Genomic DNA, 19,167 nt, shown 5'->3' with positions numbered 1-19,167 from the left:
GGATCCATTCTGCTGAAGACCTCAGGAGTAGTGTGCAAGCAAGGGAATGAGGTGGTAACCAAGGGTTGCAGGTAGCACTTCGAAGTGAAAGAGTCACAGGGATGAATTCATTTCCACCTTATCCACTGTGGTGACGAATATCAACTCCTTAAGTAACACTGAATTTACCCACAGTTGTCATTCCCCTCTCGAACTTCCTGCTGCCACACTGAGAGTATTAGAAAACCTTGTTCTTCTTTTTCCCTAACCTGAAGGGTTGATATGTTGAACAGACAAATCACGGTAACCTGATGTGATAGGACATGCTATCCAGAGTGAGAGAAGTACAACTGCCACTCAGTGAAGAAAAAGGCAACAGAAAAAGCTCAGGGCTAAGCCAAGGAGTAAAAAGATGGAAAGAAAATAAAAGCCCTGTCCCTGGGTTCATGTAGGTAATGGGGAGGCTCTACTCCTTCGCCTCACACCAAGGAAAGTTGAAACTACAATCAGCACAGAAGGGGTTTGTCTCAGCTTCTCTTCTGAACAGTTTCTAAGGAAACTCCCACCCAGATTTCCTCCACCTCCCTTTTTTCACTCTTGCAGGTACTCCAGTTGAAGGAAAAGAAGCCTTGAATGCACTGAAACCTGCCCAATCATCTGTTTCTCTGGTCAAAATGCCTTGGAAACGTTTTAGTTCCTAAGAAGCACTCTGGGTTTCCAAAAGCAGAGAATACCCTGTGTGTGAAAGGGGATACATGGGGCTCTTTGTCAGGATACCTGCATTGATCTGATCGGCTCCAGAGGAAATGCTCTCCTTCACGCCCGAGCTGGAAAAGCTGGAGAGGGCTTCAATCAGGTTGTAGCTACTCAATTGTTTAAGAGTTGCTAGTGATGCTCCTGCGAAGGATGGCTGCTGTATATGGGCACAAGGGGGGTTTCCCTACAGAAATTTAAAGGAAGGTCCATGTAAACCTACAGTGATGAGGATAAGAATCCTTACAACCTGATGTGCCAATCAAGTTGCTCTGAATAATTAAAATTGCCCTATGATCAAAGTCAGGAATTAATTAGGGTTTGGGAGATCATTTAACTTACCTCTCAGTTCACTGAAAAAGACTGCAAGGCAGTACTGTAACCAAGAGGTAACACAGATTACAAAGGGTTTAGACCCGATTTTCATTATGGCAGTCTAATAGTTAATAGAACCAGCTCAGTAAATTATTTGGTGATTCATTTTATACCCCATGGTTACAATTAACCCCAGGGTTGTTTCCCATAGTGGTACACCCATGCATTCATAGGCTGGTATGCAATGACATTGGTGTGGTGACCTTAAAGCTCTTCCACTTCCAACCCGCTGCCATGGGCAGGGACACCTTCCACTAGAGCAGGTTACTCCAAGCCCCGTCCAACATGTCCTTTTAGTACAAAGTCTTTAAAAAAGCATGTTTTGTGACCCCACTGAGCTTGTCTGGCCAGAGGCATGACCAGCAAAGCAAAGGGATCTGCTATTCATGTTACCCAACGAGGCAGGGCACGTGTCATGTACTTCTTGTTATGCGGATGTGTGCATCCATCCTTGCTTGGGGACATACACACATGCCATGATGCCATCCACTTGTATAGAAAACTCTTCCTCAGATGTCCCCAGAGGAAGACACGTCCCTGTGCCACTGACACAGACCTCACTGCACCTTGCAGGGCCTTGGGAAGGAGGGCAAGAGTGAGTGGGCCAGAAGATGTGGAGTGTGGGCTGTAGCTTGGCCACCCCAGTGTTAACACATCACTTACCTGAATCATGTCCTGACCTTTCTTTTCCAGCAGTATCTGCAATCCAGGTGAATTCAGAGAAAAAGCAGACGCTGTACAGTCTCCTTATTAAAAAAAATTTCTATTTTGAGTAAGTGTTCTACCTTCTCAAACAAGTCAGTAGGCTAAAGCCCACAGTCAGGCTTTGGTTTCGTCAAAAAGGCATGTCTTAGATAAGCATCTAATGGAAAAGGTGAAGGAAAACAACTGTTCATGGTCTCTTCTAATACAAGAAGTAGGAAGCATCACGCAAAACTAGCAGGTTCAAAATGGATACTTCTTCATTGGAAACTAAACTAACACTGAAACTCCCAACCATAGAATGATATTATCAACTAGGTTGGAAAAGACCTTTAAGATCATCAAGTCCAACCATTACCCCAGCACTGCCAAGGCCACCACTAACCCATGGCACTGAGGGCCTCATCTACACGGTGTGTGAAGACCCCCAGGGCCGGTGACTCCAGCCCTGCCCTGGGCAGCCTGTTCCAATGCCTGAGCACCCTCTGGGGAAGGAATTGTTCCTAATCTCCACCTAAACCTCCCCTGGTGCAGCTTCAGGCCATTTCCTCTTGTCCCATCCCTTGTTACTCGGACAAGAGGTAACAGCCTCACCATAGGTGAATATGGCTGCTCAAATGCCTATAGTTAAGAAAATGGACTGACAAGCTCATAGAAGAGAACCCCACGGTATTACACGACCGCTTCCAAAGGGAGGGATGGCAGCGCACCGAGGCGTTGGTGTGGTAGGGTGGAGCAGGGGAGGTGTTGGTGTGGTTGCAGAGCGCTCTCAGACACATTGCCCTGGGGATCCGGGGCCAACCTCAGCACTGGGAGCTTTTGTCCCATCACCCAGGGGATGTTTCCATGCTTATGCTCATCCCTCGGCACCCACACTGGTGCTAGCTGTGGGGTGAGCAGCTCTCATCCTCCAAAGCCTACGAGGACATATAGCACATCTGAACATGCAGAGGACTATGTGTCAATGGCACCACCATCTGCAGCATCAACTCATGGCTTCTCATCCATTCTCCTTCTTCTCTGACCTTCCCAGACAACCAGAAGAAACCATCCATCCAAGCCACCTCTTTGTCCTTTTTACCGCATCTGGCCCTGCAGTCAGAAACAGTCTCTGATGCTACAAAAACAGGACCCTTGGCTTCCCTGCTTTCACCTGGAGCTTTCTCTCCCTCCTCTGAGAGTTTCACCACTAAAACCTGGTTTCTTTTCCCTTTTCCTGAAGAATATGGTTTCCTACCTTAGCTCCCAGCCTGGCAGTTGGATAAAACTGGCTCTGTCCATCCATTTATATTGTTTGGATTGCATCTGCCCACAGGTTAATGTCTCTTCATGACTTTTAAACAATACTTCTTTGCTCCTCAGCATACAGATCACAAGACAAGGCAGCAAAAGGCACTCATAAGACATAGTGATAACTCCAGCTATCACACTGTGACCTGTAACACCTGCAGCACTGGGAAATAACTTACTTTTTTAAAAACCAGTAGAATGAGACAATTATAAAGAGAAAACAAGATTGGATTAAGATCAAACAAACAGTCAAAAATTCAGGTTGAAAGTTTCCCATTAAATTGTACTAAAACAATAACTGCTTGATTCGACAGAGCAGTCTGCTCAGAGAGATGTGGATTTTAACACCAGCAGTGGTGTTACTGTGGAAAGACTGGAGCCAGGTGGTTTGAGTGAGCAACTGTCTGATTCTGACCACGGAATGAGTTCCACAAAGTCTGTAACCACTGGAAATCTACTGTGGTCTGATGCCTGGGGCTGTGCACCCTTCAGAGCAGGGATATGCCCTTCTATGGAACACCTGCATGCCATGGGCACAAATACATATAAACAGCAAAACTCTGTTAGATGAGTAATAACCTGATTCTGAAGGGCTGAACATGGAAGGAGCAGCCTGAAAGTGGATTAAAGAGAAAACAAATCAAAACACCTGCCTTAAGACAATCCCCTTGGATTATAAATACCACAAAGCCAACTCACACTCACCTGTATTGGAAACTGTTCCTTCTATGGCACTGTGATTGCACCTCCTCTGGGACTATTGAACTTGGTTACTTACTGTTTTTGCTCTGGAACCCAGAAACAGAGCATCAGATTTAAAAGGTTAAAAGAAATCAACTAGCTGCTAAAGTTCAAGGAGCTGCCTTTTTAAGCAGTCAGCCTTATCAAAACACTGTTCCTAGCCAATCCTGAGCTTTTCAATACTTAAAAATGAGCAAAGCTTTAAGAACCCTCTCCCTTGATTCAGACTTTCTTAACATTTTACGTACAGAATATACAAATTCCCTTAAAATAATACTAAAAATAAATTGCCTTTAAACTCACTGGTTGTCCTGTCCTAGTAGTTATTTGCAGGACAACCTTCTGTTGGCTCTCGCAGGTGACCAGCCATCAGACTCAGCAAGACCACCACAGGTTGACAGGAAAGCTTCATAAGCTTCGGTGTTCATAGACCCATTTGCTTTGTTTGAATCACTAGCACGCTTGAGTATGTTCAGCAAATTAAGGGGGGAAAAAAGAATCAGCGAAAGCAATCCCACAAGTGACAGAGCCACATGGGGACATTTATTTCAAGAGAGTCTCATTGACCCAAACATGGCCAGCTGGTCCTCTAAGAATCAAGGCAACTTGCAGCACTCCAGAGGGACACCTCTAAGTCATGGTTGGGATGGGAAGACCACCCATCCAGTAGCTCTGGAGAAGAGAAGGAGCTTGTATTTTTCTGAATGCCAAAGGAAGTTCCCCTAATGCATTTTCACTCTTTCAGTGCTGATAAAGAGACTATTAAACTCTTCATATTCCCTGCTTCATAGGTCTCCACACAGTTGTTTTTAATTTGCATTGCTACTATTTGTATTCTCTGGCACTACAACTGTTTCTCCTACAAAGACATAAACAGCAATGATTCCAGCTCCAAAATCCCCCATATGTTCTAGAAAGACATCAGACAACGTGTGGGAGGAAGAGAGGTACGGTGAGGAGGGGAAATGCCTTGCCTGAAGTCATACAGGAGGACAGCAACAACGGGAGGAACATTACTATTCATGAAGCAGGTCTAAGCCCAGGAGGTCCTAAATTGCTAGTCAGACAAGTCCATGGCAGCTACTGGAAATCACAGGGAGCAAAAGCGTCACAATGCTGCAATAGAGCTAATACATAAGGAGAGGTTATGGGGGTTTTGTTTGGTTTTAATCCTTTTCTTGTAGGAGGGAAGGAGGAAGGGTTAGAGAGTGGGAAAGGTGGTTGTAAGCTCCATCAGAAAACTTTTCTGGTTAATGTTTTCAGTCTGTTATGAAAATTGGCCATCATAAGTGATGCAAGGTGTCCGCAAGTGATGGAAATTAAGATCCCAGCCTCCACTGCATTGTAAAATCTGCGGTTTGAATGTGATGCTGCAGTCACATCAGGTGCCAATGTGGTACTTAGGGGTTTCTTTTTTTGTATGGCATGGGTGCAGCCCTGACCAGTAGAAGTATCCCATCAATGCTGAATCTAAACCACCACTCCACAGACAGAAGTTGACTGATTTTCTTCCCCTAGGTTTTGCCCTCAAAAGCCCCTGCATGTCAGGAGCATGACACTATCTGCATTGAGACTTTTTTCTCCATTTATACTTCTAAGGAAAACAACCCTTTTTGGAAAATACAGGATTTTGCCATTTACCTATGGTTATGTCATCCCTAAATGAGACTACTTTTGCAATATGTGTAGCAGAGCCAGTCAGTATGAAATGAGTTACTAAGTCTCATTATTAAAAATCATATTGAAGTTCAGTTGGTCAAAGGTACCTCAACAGTCAACGGAAAGGAACAGGCAGTTTGAACAGGCAGTTTGTCATGCTCTACAGCAGGGAGGGGGGATCACCCTCTCAAGGTAATAATCCTTTCCATCTGCTGAAGATAGAGCCTAGATAACTACCTTAGCTTATTTAAAATACCTTAAATGGAAGGAGATGAATGTCATCCTTAAATAGCTAGCTCATCCTGCAGGGAATTGCATCTTTGCTCCATAAAATTCACCATCCTCCCTTTCAACATGCTGCCCAACTTGTCTTCTGTTCATCAGCTCAGCATAATGACTTTTATCATTTGAACACAGCCAAACCACTCAACCCCACCACTCTTTGCATTTATACAGAGGGTTGAAGACATGGAGATGAGAAAGGGAAGTCTTCCGTTCACCTTCTCCAAGGGCAGGGGCCAGCGTTCCTCAGTAGATTCATCAGTGGGTGAGATCTTTAGACGCACACTCTATTGCAAGCATTAGGTCAAGTTTATGCTCTCAAGTAGATCTCTTTGCTTCTTTGCTTCAGTTTTACGTACTGCTTATGCAGTACATAAATAAAGAGGAATTACCTAAAATTTCTCAAAATACACTTAAAAGGGAAGCTATTTTAACATTAGTTCCATGGCAGATGCAGCATACAGCAGCCAAGTAGCAAATGAAGAGCTGTACATACAAATTTTATGAGAGTAAGGCAGTACACACTCCCTTAAAGGACTTCATGAAGATTCAGGAACAAAAATTACATGAAATCAGACTACTGCAGTTTTCAAAAACCATTTGTAAGGTGCAAGTTCTCTGGAGAAGCAAACAGAGCAAGAGCAGCAATGGTCTGCTTTTGGTGGCAATACCAACCTATAGTATGGTCATGCACATAAATGTAGTTTTCCTGCCCTTTGTATGCAGTGCACCTTGCTGCATTTCCTAATAAAAAATACATAAATACTGCAGCAAGCAAGATGTAAACCAACATGAGTATTAATGGCTAATTTTAAGCATTCATCAGTGCTGTCTATGAGCATAACCCCTGGTGATCCAAAAAAGGTCTACTTTAATTCCATCTTTAGTCAAAGCCAACAATGACCATCTGTGCTCTGCATGTTGCTGCTTTAGGTTCTTAAGGACGAGCCTTACTCTTCACTTAAATCCTGGTATTTCCCATCATCAGCAAGACAGATGTAGTAGAAGACTTGAGCATGTGGCAATCCCTTGATTTGATCATATGACACATTAGGAAACCAAGTAGGAAGGTGGATCCTCTGTACCAAGAGGAGTTTTTGCATATTACATTTTGAAACTAGCACAGGAAATGGAAGATTTACCAAATATACTTAAGTGACTCCCAAGTATTTATCAACCACTATGAAAATAAAGCAGCTCAGTTAACAAAACTGAATAAAAGCAGCCACTCTGCACATTGCTTTAGTTCAAGGAAAAGCCTTTGCTCTTTTTCTTCCTAGCTCATATGGAACTTCTTTCCATTTCCTTGTACCCACCTTAACAGTTTCCCCTCCCACACCTTTAATGTAAGAAATCTCTGCAGCTCACTATCCCAGTCCATGATCCTAGTGGTGGTGTATCAGACCTTCCAGAAAGTGATCTTCCTCTTGGAGTTTACATAGATACAGCTACGCCTGTCTCCAGTCAACAACATCCAGCCTTCAAGTAGCCTTGGGAAGGGAATAAAATTTGACACACTGTTGGCTCTGTCGACAAAAATTTATCACATTCCCCCATTTTTAATAAAAACCTACCCAACGGTAGCACTTGCTCATACCTCTGTCAGGCTTTTTAGATGAACAAAAATTACTTGCAATAAAACAGAGGTAAAATTTGCATTCCAACTGCTCATCTTCAATTATATAGAAAAACATTCAAGATCCTTTTCCAAAGTAAAAAGTTACAGCATTGAAAAAAATTATGTTGATGTCATAGTTTCCACTGCTGCCACACTTGGTCTTAATTTGCATCCCTGAAAGAGGGAAAAGATTGGAAGTTCATAAACATTGTTAGTTCTTTAAAAGGAATCACTAGGCAGTGTGTTTAACACTCCACACACACTCCATACATAAAGCTGGAGGGCAGGTTACATGACAGCAGCTGATTGAGTTAACTTTCCCTATTTCCTTCTGCCATGGAAAAGGTATCGGGCACAGAGGTGCAGGGAATTTTCCACGACAGGCAGAAAATCACTGTCTAATCAGGAACGTTAAAGGCTTTCCTACCTCTCCAGCTCTATCTGCTCCTGAGGATCCCCAAGCCTAGACTCTTGCAACCGGCGCATGGAACACACTGGAGGAGAAACTGGGATTTGTTCGTAAACAATTTATTTTATTTCAAATATGTGCCCTTGTTGATTCATCACTGATGTCTGGAGAATCATGTCTTCCACCAACCAAACAGAGAACTGATTTGGAAATCTTCCACCTGACTTATTTGCTGATGATACCTTGACACTGCCTCCCTCCTCCTCCTCCTCGGGAGCTCAAAGAATAGCTCAGAGTGAGCATAAACTTGCAGCTTATTCTGAAACAGCTAGAAATATAGTCAGCAAAGAATTAGTGAATCAGCCACTCGAGGAGGCAGAGGGCTATGAATATATAGACAAACATAAAACATCTTATTGGGATTTTTACCAATTCTCTTTTCTGCAAGGAAGATGAAAAACCACTTGGATTTCAGTGTCCTGCTGTTCCCTCCTCCTCATCCACCAACAGAAATAAACAGTTCCAAAAATACTTGATGTTCCTAACGTTTTTTGGGTTGTTTTTTTTTCTTTTACAAACATTTAAAATCCTGTCCCTTTCCTTCCAAAAAAGCAGGTGATGTGGTAGGGAGTGAACAAGACTGGACAAAGCATGAGTTTCACATGGATGAACTGCTGATTATCTTTTCTTACTATTTGGTATGGGTGTGTGCTTTGCATTTCCATTGACTTTGACTGTAAGACATGAAGCAAGTTATTTTGGATGCTGATGCCAATCTGAGCATTAAGGAAAAACTAACAGTGCCAGGGTCCTGGTACAGGTGGTCATGGACTCATGGAAGTTTCTTGGTTTAATTATTTACACGGATGTTTTCAAATTATGGTCTGTGAAATATATTTTCCAAAGATGTTCTTATATTTGAGAAAAACAACAACAAAAAAAAAAAAGGAACCCTTGATCCAAATCCCATCTCTTTTTATAAGTCTTGTTAAAAATTTTGATTCATCACTTTCTCCCAGCACACTTAAAAGCGGAATAGAGACTAATGACATTTGTGTAAAAAACCAAGAGAAAGATGCTGATCTCTAAGGAGACCGTCGCTCTTTCTTCAGGATTAAATGACACTGAATAGTGTGGATTCGATTCTTTGCTGGGGCAAACTCCGGCTGAAGTTTTAGTGTTGACTCATACCATTTCATTGCCTTTTCAAACTCTTCCTGTAAAGAAAGAAAGAAGATTGCAAAGAGTCAGATTCTAAAAACACCAAACACACTTTCTTCTCCTTTCCTGTCTTCAGTAGTTGAGTATGGTATGCACAAAAGTAACTGAACCTGTGGTTCTTCCCTCTCCCCCAAATAACTGTTATTTTCCTGGGTTAATGGCCCAATTCTCCAGAATCCATGGAAGGGAGTCAAATCACTGCTGAGCATTCAATGTTCGCACCTTTTCCTTTTAAAGCGTAAAAGTCACTCTTAAAACATGTTTCAGTCAGAACTTACACAGATCAAGGGTTTAAATTACTGGACAATGCAAAACCATCAACTTTGCTGAAAAGCCGACATTGTTAGAAACAACTTGAAATTATTTCTTAAAGATTACTCAAAGTGAAGAAAGTAAAACCAAAACAAAACCCACCAAAACCTTAAAAAGCATGTAATAGCTAGACAATTTCAATTGAGAAGCTGGACTCCAGAATGGTAGTAAGGAGCATCATGCTAAAATAATATCTATTTTTATATAGCTGAAATCTAATTACCTATGTCACCCTGCTTTTTTATTAATTAGGAAAGCACACCAACATGCAACAGTGTATGAAAAGGAAAACCAAGAGACAAAAAGACCCAAAACATTTTGGGTTTTTCAGTCACTTTCAGCACTTTTTTTGTTCTCTTAAGTTCCTTATCTCAGTGAATTTATTCGTACAGTAGACATGATATTAATTTCTAGCCACATTATAAACACTGACTAAATCACTGAGAGTTGTAAAGTCTTGATTTTTCAAAAAGTGTATTTTAATACAGTTTCAATATGGAATTACATAGAAAATCCCATATTAGTTTGTGGGAGCACTGACAGACAGCAATGAATACAACAATAAGATCTTTCCATTTTTAGATGTAATCATTTACATTTGCTGTGATCTGATACTATTACGATGTTCCTATAGATTCCAACATCAATAGTTTCAATAGCATCCATCCCAAGTTCTCAGTCCTTAATATGGCCAACTGTTTCCCCTTTGTAAGACAATTTACTGAGAAGCTTTGCAGATAAAGGAATGTTGGGCTCTACAATGCCATACCATCAATTAACATGACATCTACAATCTGTTGGTCAGTCAGCTCTCAAATACAGCAGGTTAAAAATGATGTAAATAAACTAACTTGTCTTTATGTTAGTATAATTTAATCCAGAAGATAAATTTTGTCTTGTTGCTACAGTCATTTCTTATAATGAATATGGGGCTTCACTGAGAAAACTCTTAGATCCAGGGAAAATGAAGTTATCTGTAGGCACTGTGCTAACTTGAAAAAGATATTAGCAAGTCAAGCATCAAACTTCTACTTAATTTTTTTCAAGCAATTGTCAGAACACCTTAATAGAAAAAGTCATGCCTTGCTTCAGTTTGCTTCCACTGTGTGTTTGACAGCACTGTGCATTTCAACTCAGCCCTGATAGCCATAATACATGATTACCTGCCCAACTTGCCCTGTTATCTCTGTGATCCCCTCAACCACGGGAGTAAAACATTAAAGACAAATCTGTGACAAGTGATGAAAACTGGCAGGGATACTTAGTAACATGTAATTGAAAACACTTTTGACACAGACACATATATCAACTATGTCTCAGTTTAACTGTGCCACTTTTACCCTTCAAATATACTGTCCCAGTTAATGATAAGGATGAAACACACAGGAACCAACTCAGCATTAAAAAAAGGAACAAACATTTTGTCTTCAGAGTAAGCACTGAAAACTAAATTGCAGATTAGAATATATAGACAGTATGAAGAAATCTGAGTTCAATTTGTACATCATTTTGGGCATTGATAATCCAGATGTTGAAATTAAACTTGCCTTGTGTTTGTTCACTGTAACAGTGAGCTGGGTTTTTATTGTGCTAAGCAAAGCTCTTCAGGATAGAGACCCAATTTATCATTAATTTTCAGTATTATAAAAAAACCCTGTGTTTATACAGGCAGCCAACCCAAATTACCAATTGTTTACTACAGTCTTAAAGCTTTGCAGACAGCATTCTGAAGACAGCTTATAGAAATGTTTGCCTTCAAGTATTAAATGATTAATAAGAGTAAAATGAGTAATAAGAGTTCTAGCATTCAAAAAATATTCTTCCTTGTTGATCCTACCCCAATTTCTTGAATGCTGCTCCTTCAAAATTATTTATGAGAATAAGATTTGTGTATTTTATATCTATATACTGTACCAAAGACAGATGTAAGTGGGTGACAGCACACTCACCATTGCTACGTAAACATTTGCCAGCGTGAAATGATTAACCACAAAGTGTGGTGCTATTTCCACTGCCATGGTAGCCACAATGATGGCATCATTCCAGAGTTTTGCGTTGTGGAAGATGTTTGCTAGGCTTATTAGTGGTACATCCTGGAAGAGAAGAGCAAGTGATAAACAGTGAGGTTCTTTGCACTGAAACTGTCTCAGGATCAGCAAGACAAATGGAAGACTTCACCACTTGGCCATTCTCACTTGGTTAATACCCACTTCACTATCTGGTGACTTTGAAAGTGATGAGCCAGACTCATTCTACTATGAAATGGCATTTGGACCTGGGTTATGAAGAGGAAAACCTCACCTACACACATCTGCTCACAACACTGACAAATACTACTGTGGCATAGATAACTCACAAAATGAACTCACCTAAGTGTCCCAGGATGTACATTATTTCAGATAATCTTACACTAGTTTTTTACCCCAAATATGAGATGCATCCTCAAGAGAGAAGAGCAGCTGTTTTGCCTGACCACATTTCTTCAGCTCTTGCATAAAAAGGGAAGGAATATGAACAAAAGGGGACAGCAGGGAAGTGAAAAGAGGGTTCGCAGCTGACGCAGTGTTTTTTATCCTGCCTCTGCCACAGAATTCCTACATGATGCTGGGTAAGAGTTAGAAACACATTTTCCCAGCTAGCCGCTGATGGTATGTGTTTTATTTCCTGGATTTCCAGACTGTGACCTTGTCTGACTGACAAAACTGTTGAGCCCTGGCAGCCATAACAGACCCTCTGAGAGCTGGACTTCAAAGGACAAAATACTGCGAAAGAGCAAGTCTTAGGTGCCCTCAACAGGACAATAAACAATTCTGGTTGTATTCGATCCCTGCCTTCTTGACCTCCACAAGGCAAGGAGTACCTTTGGTGGATAAGTCATTCATGTTCGCAAAGCAGATCTTAAGGAAGTCACGGTCCCAAAAGAAGCCCACAGGAAAATTAATTACCTTTTATTTACACGCAAAAAGGCAAGAGAGAGTAGCCAGAGTGCATAAAATCAAAGAGGAGGATGAAACAAAATTGTAAATAGCTGTTAATTCAGTGCTAACTCTCACTGAGTTCAAGCTGCAGCTGGATCTTTACAAACAAGATCCAAGGTTTTCTCTGGTGGCAGTTTCAGCATGGAGGGCAAAACCAAGGCACAAATTTGGAGTCTCAGCCACTCCCAAGGAACATTATATCACATTTCTAGAAAACAACATTACTAAACCATGATCTTGCCATCCTGTAGTTTCCAAATCCATACTCTGACCCCTACAAGTCACACAGCTAAGAGCTCCATTTCTGAGGAACCATTCCCAGTTATATAGAAAGACTAGAAAATAAGCAAGAGCTTGTTGTGTTAGATCTTGGTTCCAACTTTGTTTTAAAAGGACAAGTGCCAAGAGACAGAATTACAGGAGACACAGGACATGCAGTGGGAATGTGCATTTCCTAGTTGAGGCATTCCTACTGTTAATGGCTAAATCCTCCTAATGATATGCTGAGAGTGTAAATTACTTTGTCTCCTGATTTTCAGAGAAGGATTTAAGACCAAGATTCAAAATAAGGAGTACACATTTTGCAGTGCTGCCCCACTTTGTTGTTCAGGTCCCAAAGTGAAATCTGCAATGTTGAGTGAGAAGCCAATATTGCATTTATGAGTTTGAAAGGGGAGGCCTGGCGTAGAAGAATAGATGTTGTAATGCTCAGCATACCATGTAGCAAGGTGAAGGGTGCGAAGCACTTTAGTCAACTGAAACATTAACCAGAAGATTATGTCCAAAGTACTGCTTTTTTTGGCGTAAAGCACAACTGCTGCACAAAGTCAGGCACTAGTGTCCAGCTGAGATTCACAGCTCAAATACTTAAGATTTAAGCATTTCAGTTATTCCTTTAGATATCACCTCCTCCCCTCTTTAAAAGCATAACTAGAAAATATATTCCCCACATCTTAGAAGACTCATCCAGTCAAAGGCTGACGAAGATTCCAAGTCCTACATAATAGAGGGGAGTTCAAGCCTGCATTGCCCAGAGTGGTGTCAAACCCATTGACATGCAGGAAATTCCACAGAACCTCTCTTGCAGTTGCCCTTTTCCTTCTTATTATTTTTAAGGAGAGACAGTCCACACTAAATAGGTGGTGAAAGTCGTAAGGTTCCACCACAACCAGCTCATATCTAATACATTATAGAGACTGATACACACGATATTGGTCTTAACAGTAGTCTGTGAAAGCTTTATAGTGACAAGCAAAACATTGTTTCATCTAAGTAGTGGGCACATGCATACGCACCTTCATGTGATGGGGTGCATAGTGCAGTGCTTGCCGTAAGCAATCAATTGCCTTCTTTCCTTGGCCTTTCACTCTCCAGTAAAGAGCTGCCATGCTAGAGAGGACCCATGAAGTCTGATTCTGGCAAAAGAACATAAAAACCAGTCATGCAAACACCTTTAGCAAAGACCTCCTGTCTTTGACTCTTCCAGTTTGATATATTGAGGTAGAGGGTGTTACACTTCAAAATCGCATTAAACTATTTCAAAGCAGCAAAAAATTTCTTATCTAACAACATATAAGCAATAGTCAGGTAAATGAGATCGCCAAATGACAGAGATTCTAAGTGCAACATCATTTTCTTAAGAAAGGAAGAGCAGCTAAATAGCTTTAAACAGCAACAAAAGTTTAGCAGCCACAACAGCTTCTAACCAGCTGTCTGATGCGGAGGATCTAGATGTGTATACACATTACCCAACATAAAGCAACAAATTCAGCTAAGTTAGCTGATTGGGCTCTCTTTTCCCTCTTCTCTCTGGGAAAAGGAAGGATGCTCTGGGATGCAGCTCAGAGCAGAAGCCTGACAAGATTAGCTGATTAAGTCTGGTGCCTCAAGCTGGCTGACTCCCGTGTCACGTGTTGGAAAGGAAAATACTATGTGCTTGAATTCTGTGGACTCAGATACAGTAAATGAATGTTTATGCTCACATATGCAATTAGATAAGTAGCCATCTTGATTTGTTTGATTAGCTCTTGTGAATACTGAATGAGACTGGTAGACAGAGGAACTGTATTGCATTTCCAACACAGCTAGCTCTACTGAGAACGCCTTTTCTGCTCTCAGCACTACATTTTCAGCTTATTTGGAGAAAGCTTGCTGTCTGCAGGGGGAACTGTAGCACGTAAGAGAAAGAGTTACTACACATCTGAAGTACAAAGAAACTAAGTCCTGTAACATGAGCATAATATCTTTACTGTTTGGGGATGACAAACATATGCTTTAGTTTCAAAGCATAGTAAGATCCTCGGATGGCTTTTGGTAGAACAGGCTAAGGGCACCAAACTGTTTTGGCTGAGCGCTCTTTTCTACAGTAGCTTGGCATATCCTCCCCACTAGCTGTAAACATATAACAACAATCCCTATATCCTTATCTACCTTGTAGACCCTGAGAAAATTGTGTCTCTAATCATCTCCTCGCAAGGTCCTCAGCTGAGGTCCTTAACAGCCTTAACCTAGCTTGGAAGATGGGCTTTCTCTGGAGAGAACAGGCAGTGTAGTCTTGCACATGGTGTCATACCTCTACCTGAACACATCCGACACTTCAGCCCAACACTGCATAAGGCAAAAGGAAGCAAAAAGTAAAAGCTGTCTGACCACTGCATGCCAGGAGTGTGACTGGATAGCTGAAACTTTGCACAAGCTCCAAGTCAATGCAGCACAGAAAGAAAGAAAGAAAGAGGATGGCTGAGAACCATTGAAATAGTTTAATATATATTCACAACCAGCAATACTGCTCACTAGAGAGCTATGCAAAACACTTGACAGTTTAAGCACAGGATATAGCTCAACAAAATACCTGTGAGGGCATTACAGATGCTGAACAGACACAAATCCCTAGTTCAAGTACTAATACATTCCTTGACTGGGATTTCAGACAAATGGTTCAGGACTGGATTGACCACTACGTCAGTCATGAGCAGTAAGCCCAGATTTCTCATTTTTCTCATTTACACATACCTTTTCCAAAGCTTTGGCTATTCGAGTACCAACTTGTTCTAACGACTGTGGAGAGTATTGGTCTTTGCCAAGATTCTGTAGCACCTGTGGAAGAGGAAGAACAAGTGCTTAGATGCTGGAACATGGTAAGAGATGTCCCTCACTTGTTGGTTGCTTATTTCCCCAGCCTTTTACAAAACCTGTTCCAACTTAAACATCCCTGTGTATTTTGAGTTAATACTATCTGTATTATCACACTGTATTATAACTCTATGGTACTGAATACTAAGAATACCTGAAGTTTTATGTATGCTCAGTTGGACTTTTCTTCCACTAATTCATCCATCAAGACTTATAAAGACACAAACAGTGTTTTAGGATTTCCCTGAGGCCAGATCATAGATGACTGGGAAAACATTCTGGCAAAATACAGCTTTCAGCCTGCATTGTTTTTAGTTTTATTCAGGCATTCATACACTGAAGGTGACTTTTGGAGACAGGGCACTGAGCTAAATGCACCTTCAATCTGCCATGGTATGGCCATTTTTGTGTGACAGCCTTCAACTCTGACATACCTCTTTCAGTTGACTTTCTCCAGTGTAATGCAAACTGGCCCGACTAGAGACACCTTGTAAATGGTCCAAAGTATGCATGCTGGCTGGTAGATTTGGGTTACAGAGGGGTTCCATGGCTGGTTCTTGCAGCTGTGTGGCAAAATCAATGTGCTCTGTAATGCTACAAAGGTCATAAAACAAGCTGAATCAGTCAGAAGAAGAAAACAGAAGAGTCATTACAAAGTTCTCTAGTGAGTATAAATTTCCCAGAACCTGGCAGAATATCATTTGAGTAGCTCAAGAAGTAAGAGAAACTGGATTTTCTGTCTGTACTTCCACTTTCTTTTGCAAGTCTATTGACGAAATATGTTTCCAAACTTCTCTGAAATCCTGGCAGTTCTTTCTTTCTTTAAAAAATACCAAAGTCTTCAGTTTATGCACACTGAAGGTCATATAACTGTCTTGCTTTGTGGGAGTAGCTTATTGAAGGTTCACATACGAGATACTTACTCAATGTTTTTAGCAGAAACAGCAAGCCATGTGCTGGCTACAGTTGTAAGCTCTACCCTACGGAGTTTCAGGCATTCATCAGGACTTGGCCAGCCAAGGCTACGATAGTCACGTCTTTTTCCTTGAGAAAAGAAAAAAATATATAGAAAAGAAACTGTCTGGAAGCAGAAGGACATTCTACTTCACTACAGTGATTTACAAAATACAGCAATGGATACATTCCCTATGGTATAAAAGTCACGGTCCTGCAGTCAGATTTCTTTAGGAACATTCCTGAACCTAAATGGACTGACTGGAACTGGTGGGATCCAAAGACAGAACCGGATCCTACACAAGACAGATTAGGAGGTGGAGATTTAAATACCATTTCATTACACTTTTTCAACAGCTACAGATTAAGAACAATCGCCACTCTTGTTTACAGGCAACGTCTCTACTTAAATGTCCTTAAAGAAAGTTCATAAGTGAGTCATCATTTATGTTCTACAGCTATGGTAAAAACTAATAAAAGCTGATTGCTCCATCTTCTGACAACCCCAGGTGAAAACCACTGCCGTTTCTTTTCAATGAATATTAAGACAGACAGTGGCTTTTTCTGCATTCTTATACTCAAGATAGCAACACTTCTGAAACTATTAAGCAACTACGTGTCAGTCCTCCCATTCTGCAGAGAAGTTAACCAAGGCAGGGAAAGGTTAAATAACTTGCTTTACATTAACAAATAGATCACTGGGAGAAACAAGAACCTAATCTTTACATTTAAACCAAATCTTTCCCTTACATTTAGTGGATACTGTACCAAGTTCTAGGAATCCAGCTTGTGTTAACTGTTAGGAAACATTTTCCTCTCATTTGAGAAACATCCAACTGTTTGAAATGTAAGAGAAATTCATTGTAGACGTAAATTTGCACAGTGTGAAGCCAAGTTTAACAACGTGCCAGCCTATTGCACCAGCTATGTAGACAGTATTTCAATAGTTATTTCTAGTTACCTGAAATTTTGCCCATTTGGATGCAAATCCTATTTCCCATCCAAGGCGTAGTAAACTGCTTCACCATAATTTTGTAAAGTAATGAGTAAGTCTGTAAGACCATGTCTTTCGTAAAGTATTCTGATTAAAGGAAAATTAGCTTTGAGAAACACTGGGGAACTTCAGAGGGGAATGATCAGTTCTTATCACCACCACTGTGATCTATCTGCTTGTGAGTTCTGATCTGCACAAACAGCAAAAGATAGTAAGATGCATGGAAATGCTACACAGAGATAGTTCAGTAGTCAAACACAGGACAGCTACCATCATTTCCCTGTTCTATGAGGAACAACCCAGGTGACCTCCAATCTGTTACTTAAACTTTTGATGCAAAAAGGATGTCAGCAGAGTCTGCCTCACAGGAGTGTTAGGAAGATAACTACAACTGGGGGATGCTGTGTAATTAAGCCACAAAAGTAACTCAGAGGGAAAGAGGATACACTGAGGAAAGGACAAGTGTGTGCTCACAAATGATGGTCTGTTTTCATGTAATCCCTCTTCCCTGTTTACATATTTCATTCCATAACTTACATTTGACAGTTGCTAAAAAAGGAGCTTGTTAAAGATTTAACGTAAAAGCCTTCAAAATGTGAAATCACTTTCCAGGTCATCAAATTGTCAAGGACTAAAACGTACTGGAGAACACATCTTTGCTTACATGTCAGACCTACAACATTAAGATTTTAGCTCCATTGAAATCAAGGTAAGACAAAAAGTATGCGGGTCAATTACTCTGGTTCTCCTCTTTGGCCTCATTAGGTTCCAGCAACATTAGATTTCATCCCATGCAATCGTGCTGATGATTTCTGTCCACCTGAATGTAGCAGTGGAACCAGCTTGCACCATATCAACAGACCACTCTCCAATTCCTGTCACTCAACTAGCAAATGCTCCACCCCTCTTTCTAAACCTGCTCATCTATGTTGGGGCAAAACTCTACTCTTCTGCAGCTCCAGCCTTCTGGAAGACAGGCTCTAAGTTTTCTCTTATATCATCACCAAACCAATCATAACAGAACACTTCATTTTTAAGATGTATTTTGTTTTTGTTAGATCAAACTTTCTATGTTTTGATTTTGAGTTGTGTGTCTTATGTTTAGTCAGTAATCAATTCAAGCTCTCATCCTGCATTTGTCCCTGAAGAGGTGTGTCTCATCTAATAAACTATCTTCTCTGCCTGCTCACCCCCTCTCTCCTTTACTACTTCTATATCTACCTCTTCCATTCTCCACTCCTATCATCTCATCCCCTGAAGATCTGGGAATTAACTAGAAAGTTTTCATTCAGGAGACAAAGTTATGCTGCACTTCATGCTAAAGGTGTAGATGGAAGAGAATTCATCCAGAAGGCATATTTCACTACATAATCTTTATGACACATATTTATGGTCATAAACCTGTGTAATATAAAAGGTGCAAAGGAAATAAACCATAGTAATACAAAAGCTGCAAATGACTTGCTTTATCTAGAATCAGCAGGTTACCTATTGGTCCAGGAGAAGGTATCTTTGGTCCACTGATCTCCAGGGCAGTTTGGTAAAAGTTTTCATTGTCTCCATTAGTCCCTTCTTCCCCATTTCTCCCAACTGGCTCTTGGAGATCTAAGCTTTCAGCTTTTGGTTTCTTTAAACGTTTGACCTGAAAAGTGATCTACCAAAAGAACAGTATTACCAAGGTTAACAGTATGAAACACCATGAACATTATCAGCTCCAACTACTTGTTTTAGCCTCAGGATTCAATTTCAAAGATGTTAAAGAGGAGAT

General features: G+C 40.9%; 1 protein-coding gene across 1 annotated transcript in view; it reads right to left on the bottom strand.

The window, feature by feature from the left end:
- Positions 1 to 7,911: 7,911 nt before the first annotated feature.
- The window catches only part of TTC17 (tetratricopeptide repeat domain 17), a 59,045-nt gene continuing 47,789 nt past the window's right edge, over positions 7,912 to 19,167 (bottom strand). Inside the window, exons 19-25 of the mRNA XM_030484045.1 lie at positions 18,888 to 19,053; positions 16,375 to 16,495; positions 15,886 to 16,045; positions 15,332 to 15,415; positions 13,615 to 13,734; positions 11,291 to 11,434; positions 7,912 to 9,025 (exon numbers count right to left, since the gene is read on the bottom strand). Coding sequence (XP_030339905.1) covers positions 8,894 to 9,025; positions 11,291 to 11,434; positions 13,615 to 13,734; positions 15,332 to 15,415; positions 15,886 to 16,045; positions 16,375 to 16,495; positions 18,888 to 19,053 — 927 coding nt within the window. The 3' untranslated portion in view covers positions 7,912 to 8,893. The remainder of the gene's footprint in view (positions 9,026 to 11,290; positions 11,435 to 13,614; positions 13,735 to 15,331; positions 15,416 to 15,885; positions 16,046 to 16,374; positions 16,496 to 18,887; positions 19,054 to 19,167) is intronic.

This window comes from Strigops habroptila, chromosome 4 (genome assembly GCF_004027225.2).
Source record: "Strigops habroptila isolate Jane chromosome 4, bStrHab1.2.pri, whole genome shotgun sequence".
NCBI classification, from domain to species: domain Eukaryota; kingdom Metazoa; phylum Chordata; class Aves; order Psittaciformes; family Psittacidae; genus Strigops; species Strigops habroptila.
The sequence above is the reverse complement of the archived record's forward strand: the minus strand, read 5'-3'. Positions and strand labels throughout refer to the sequence as shown.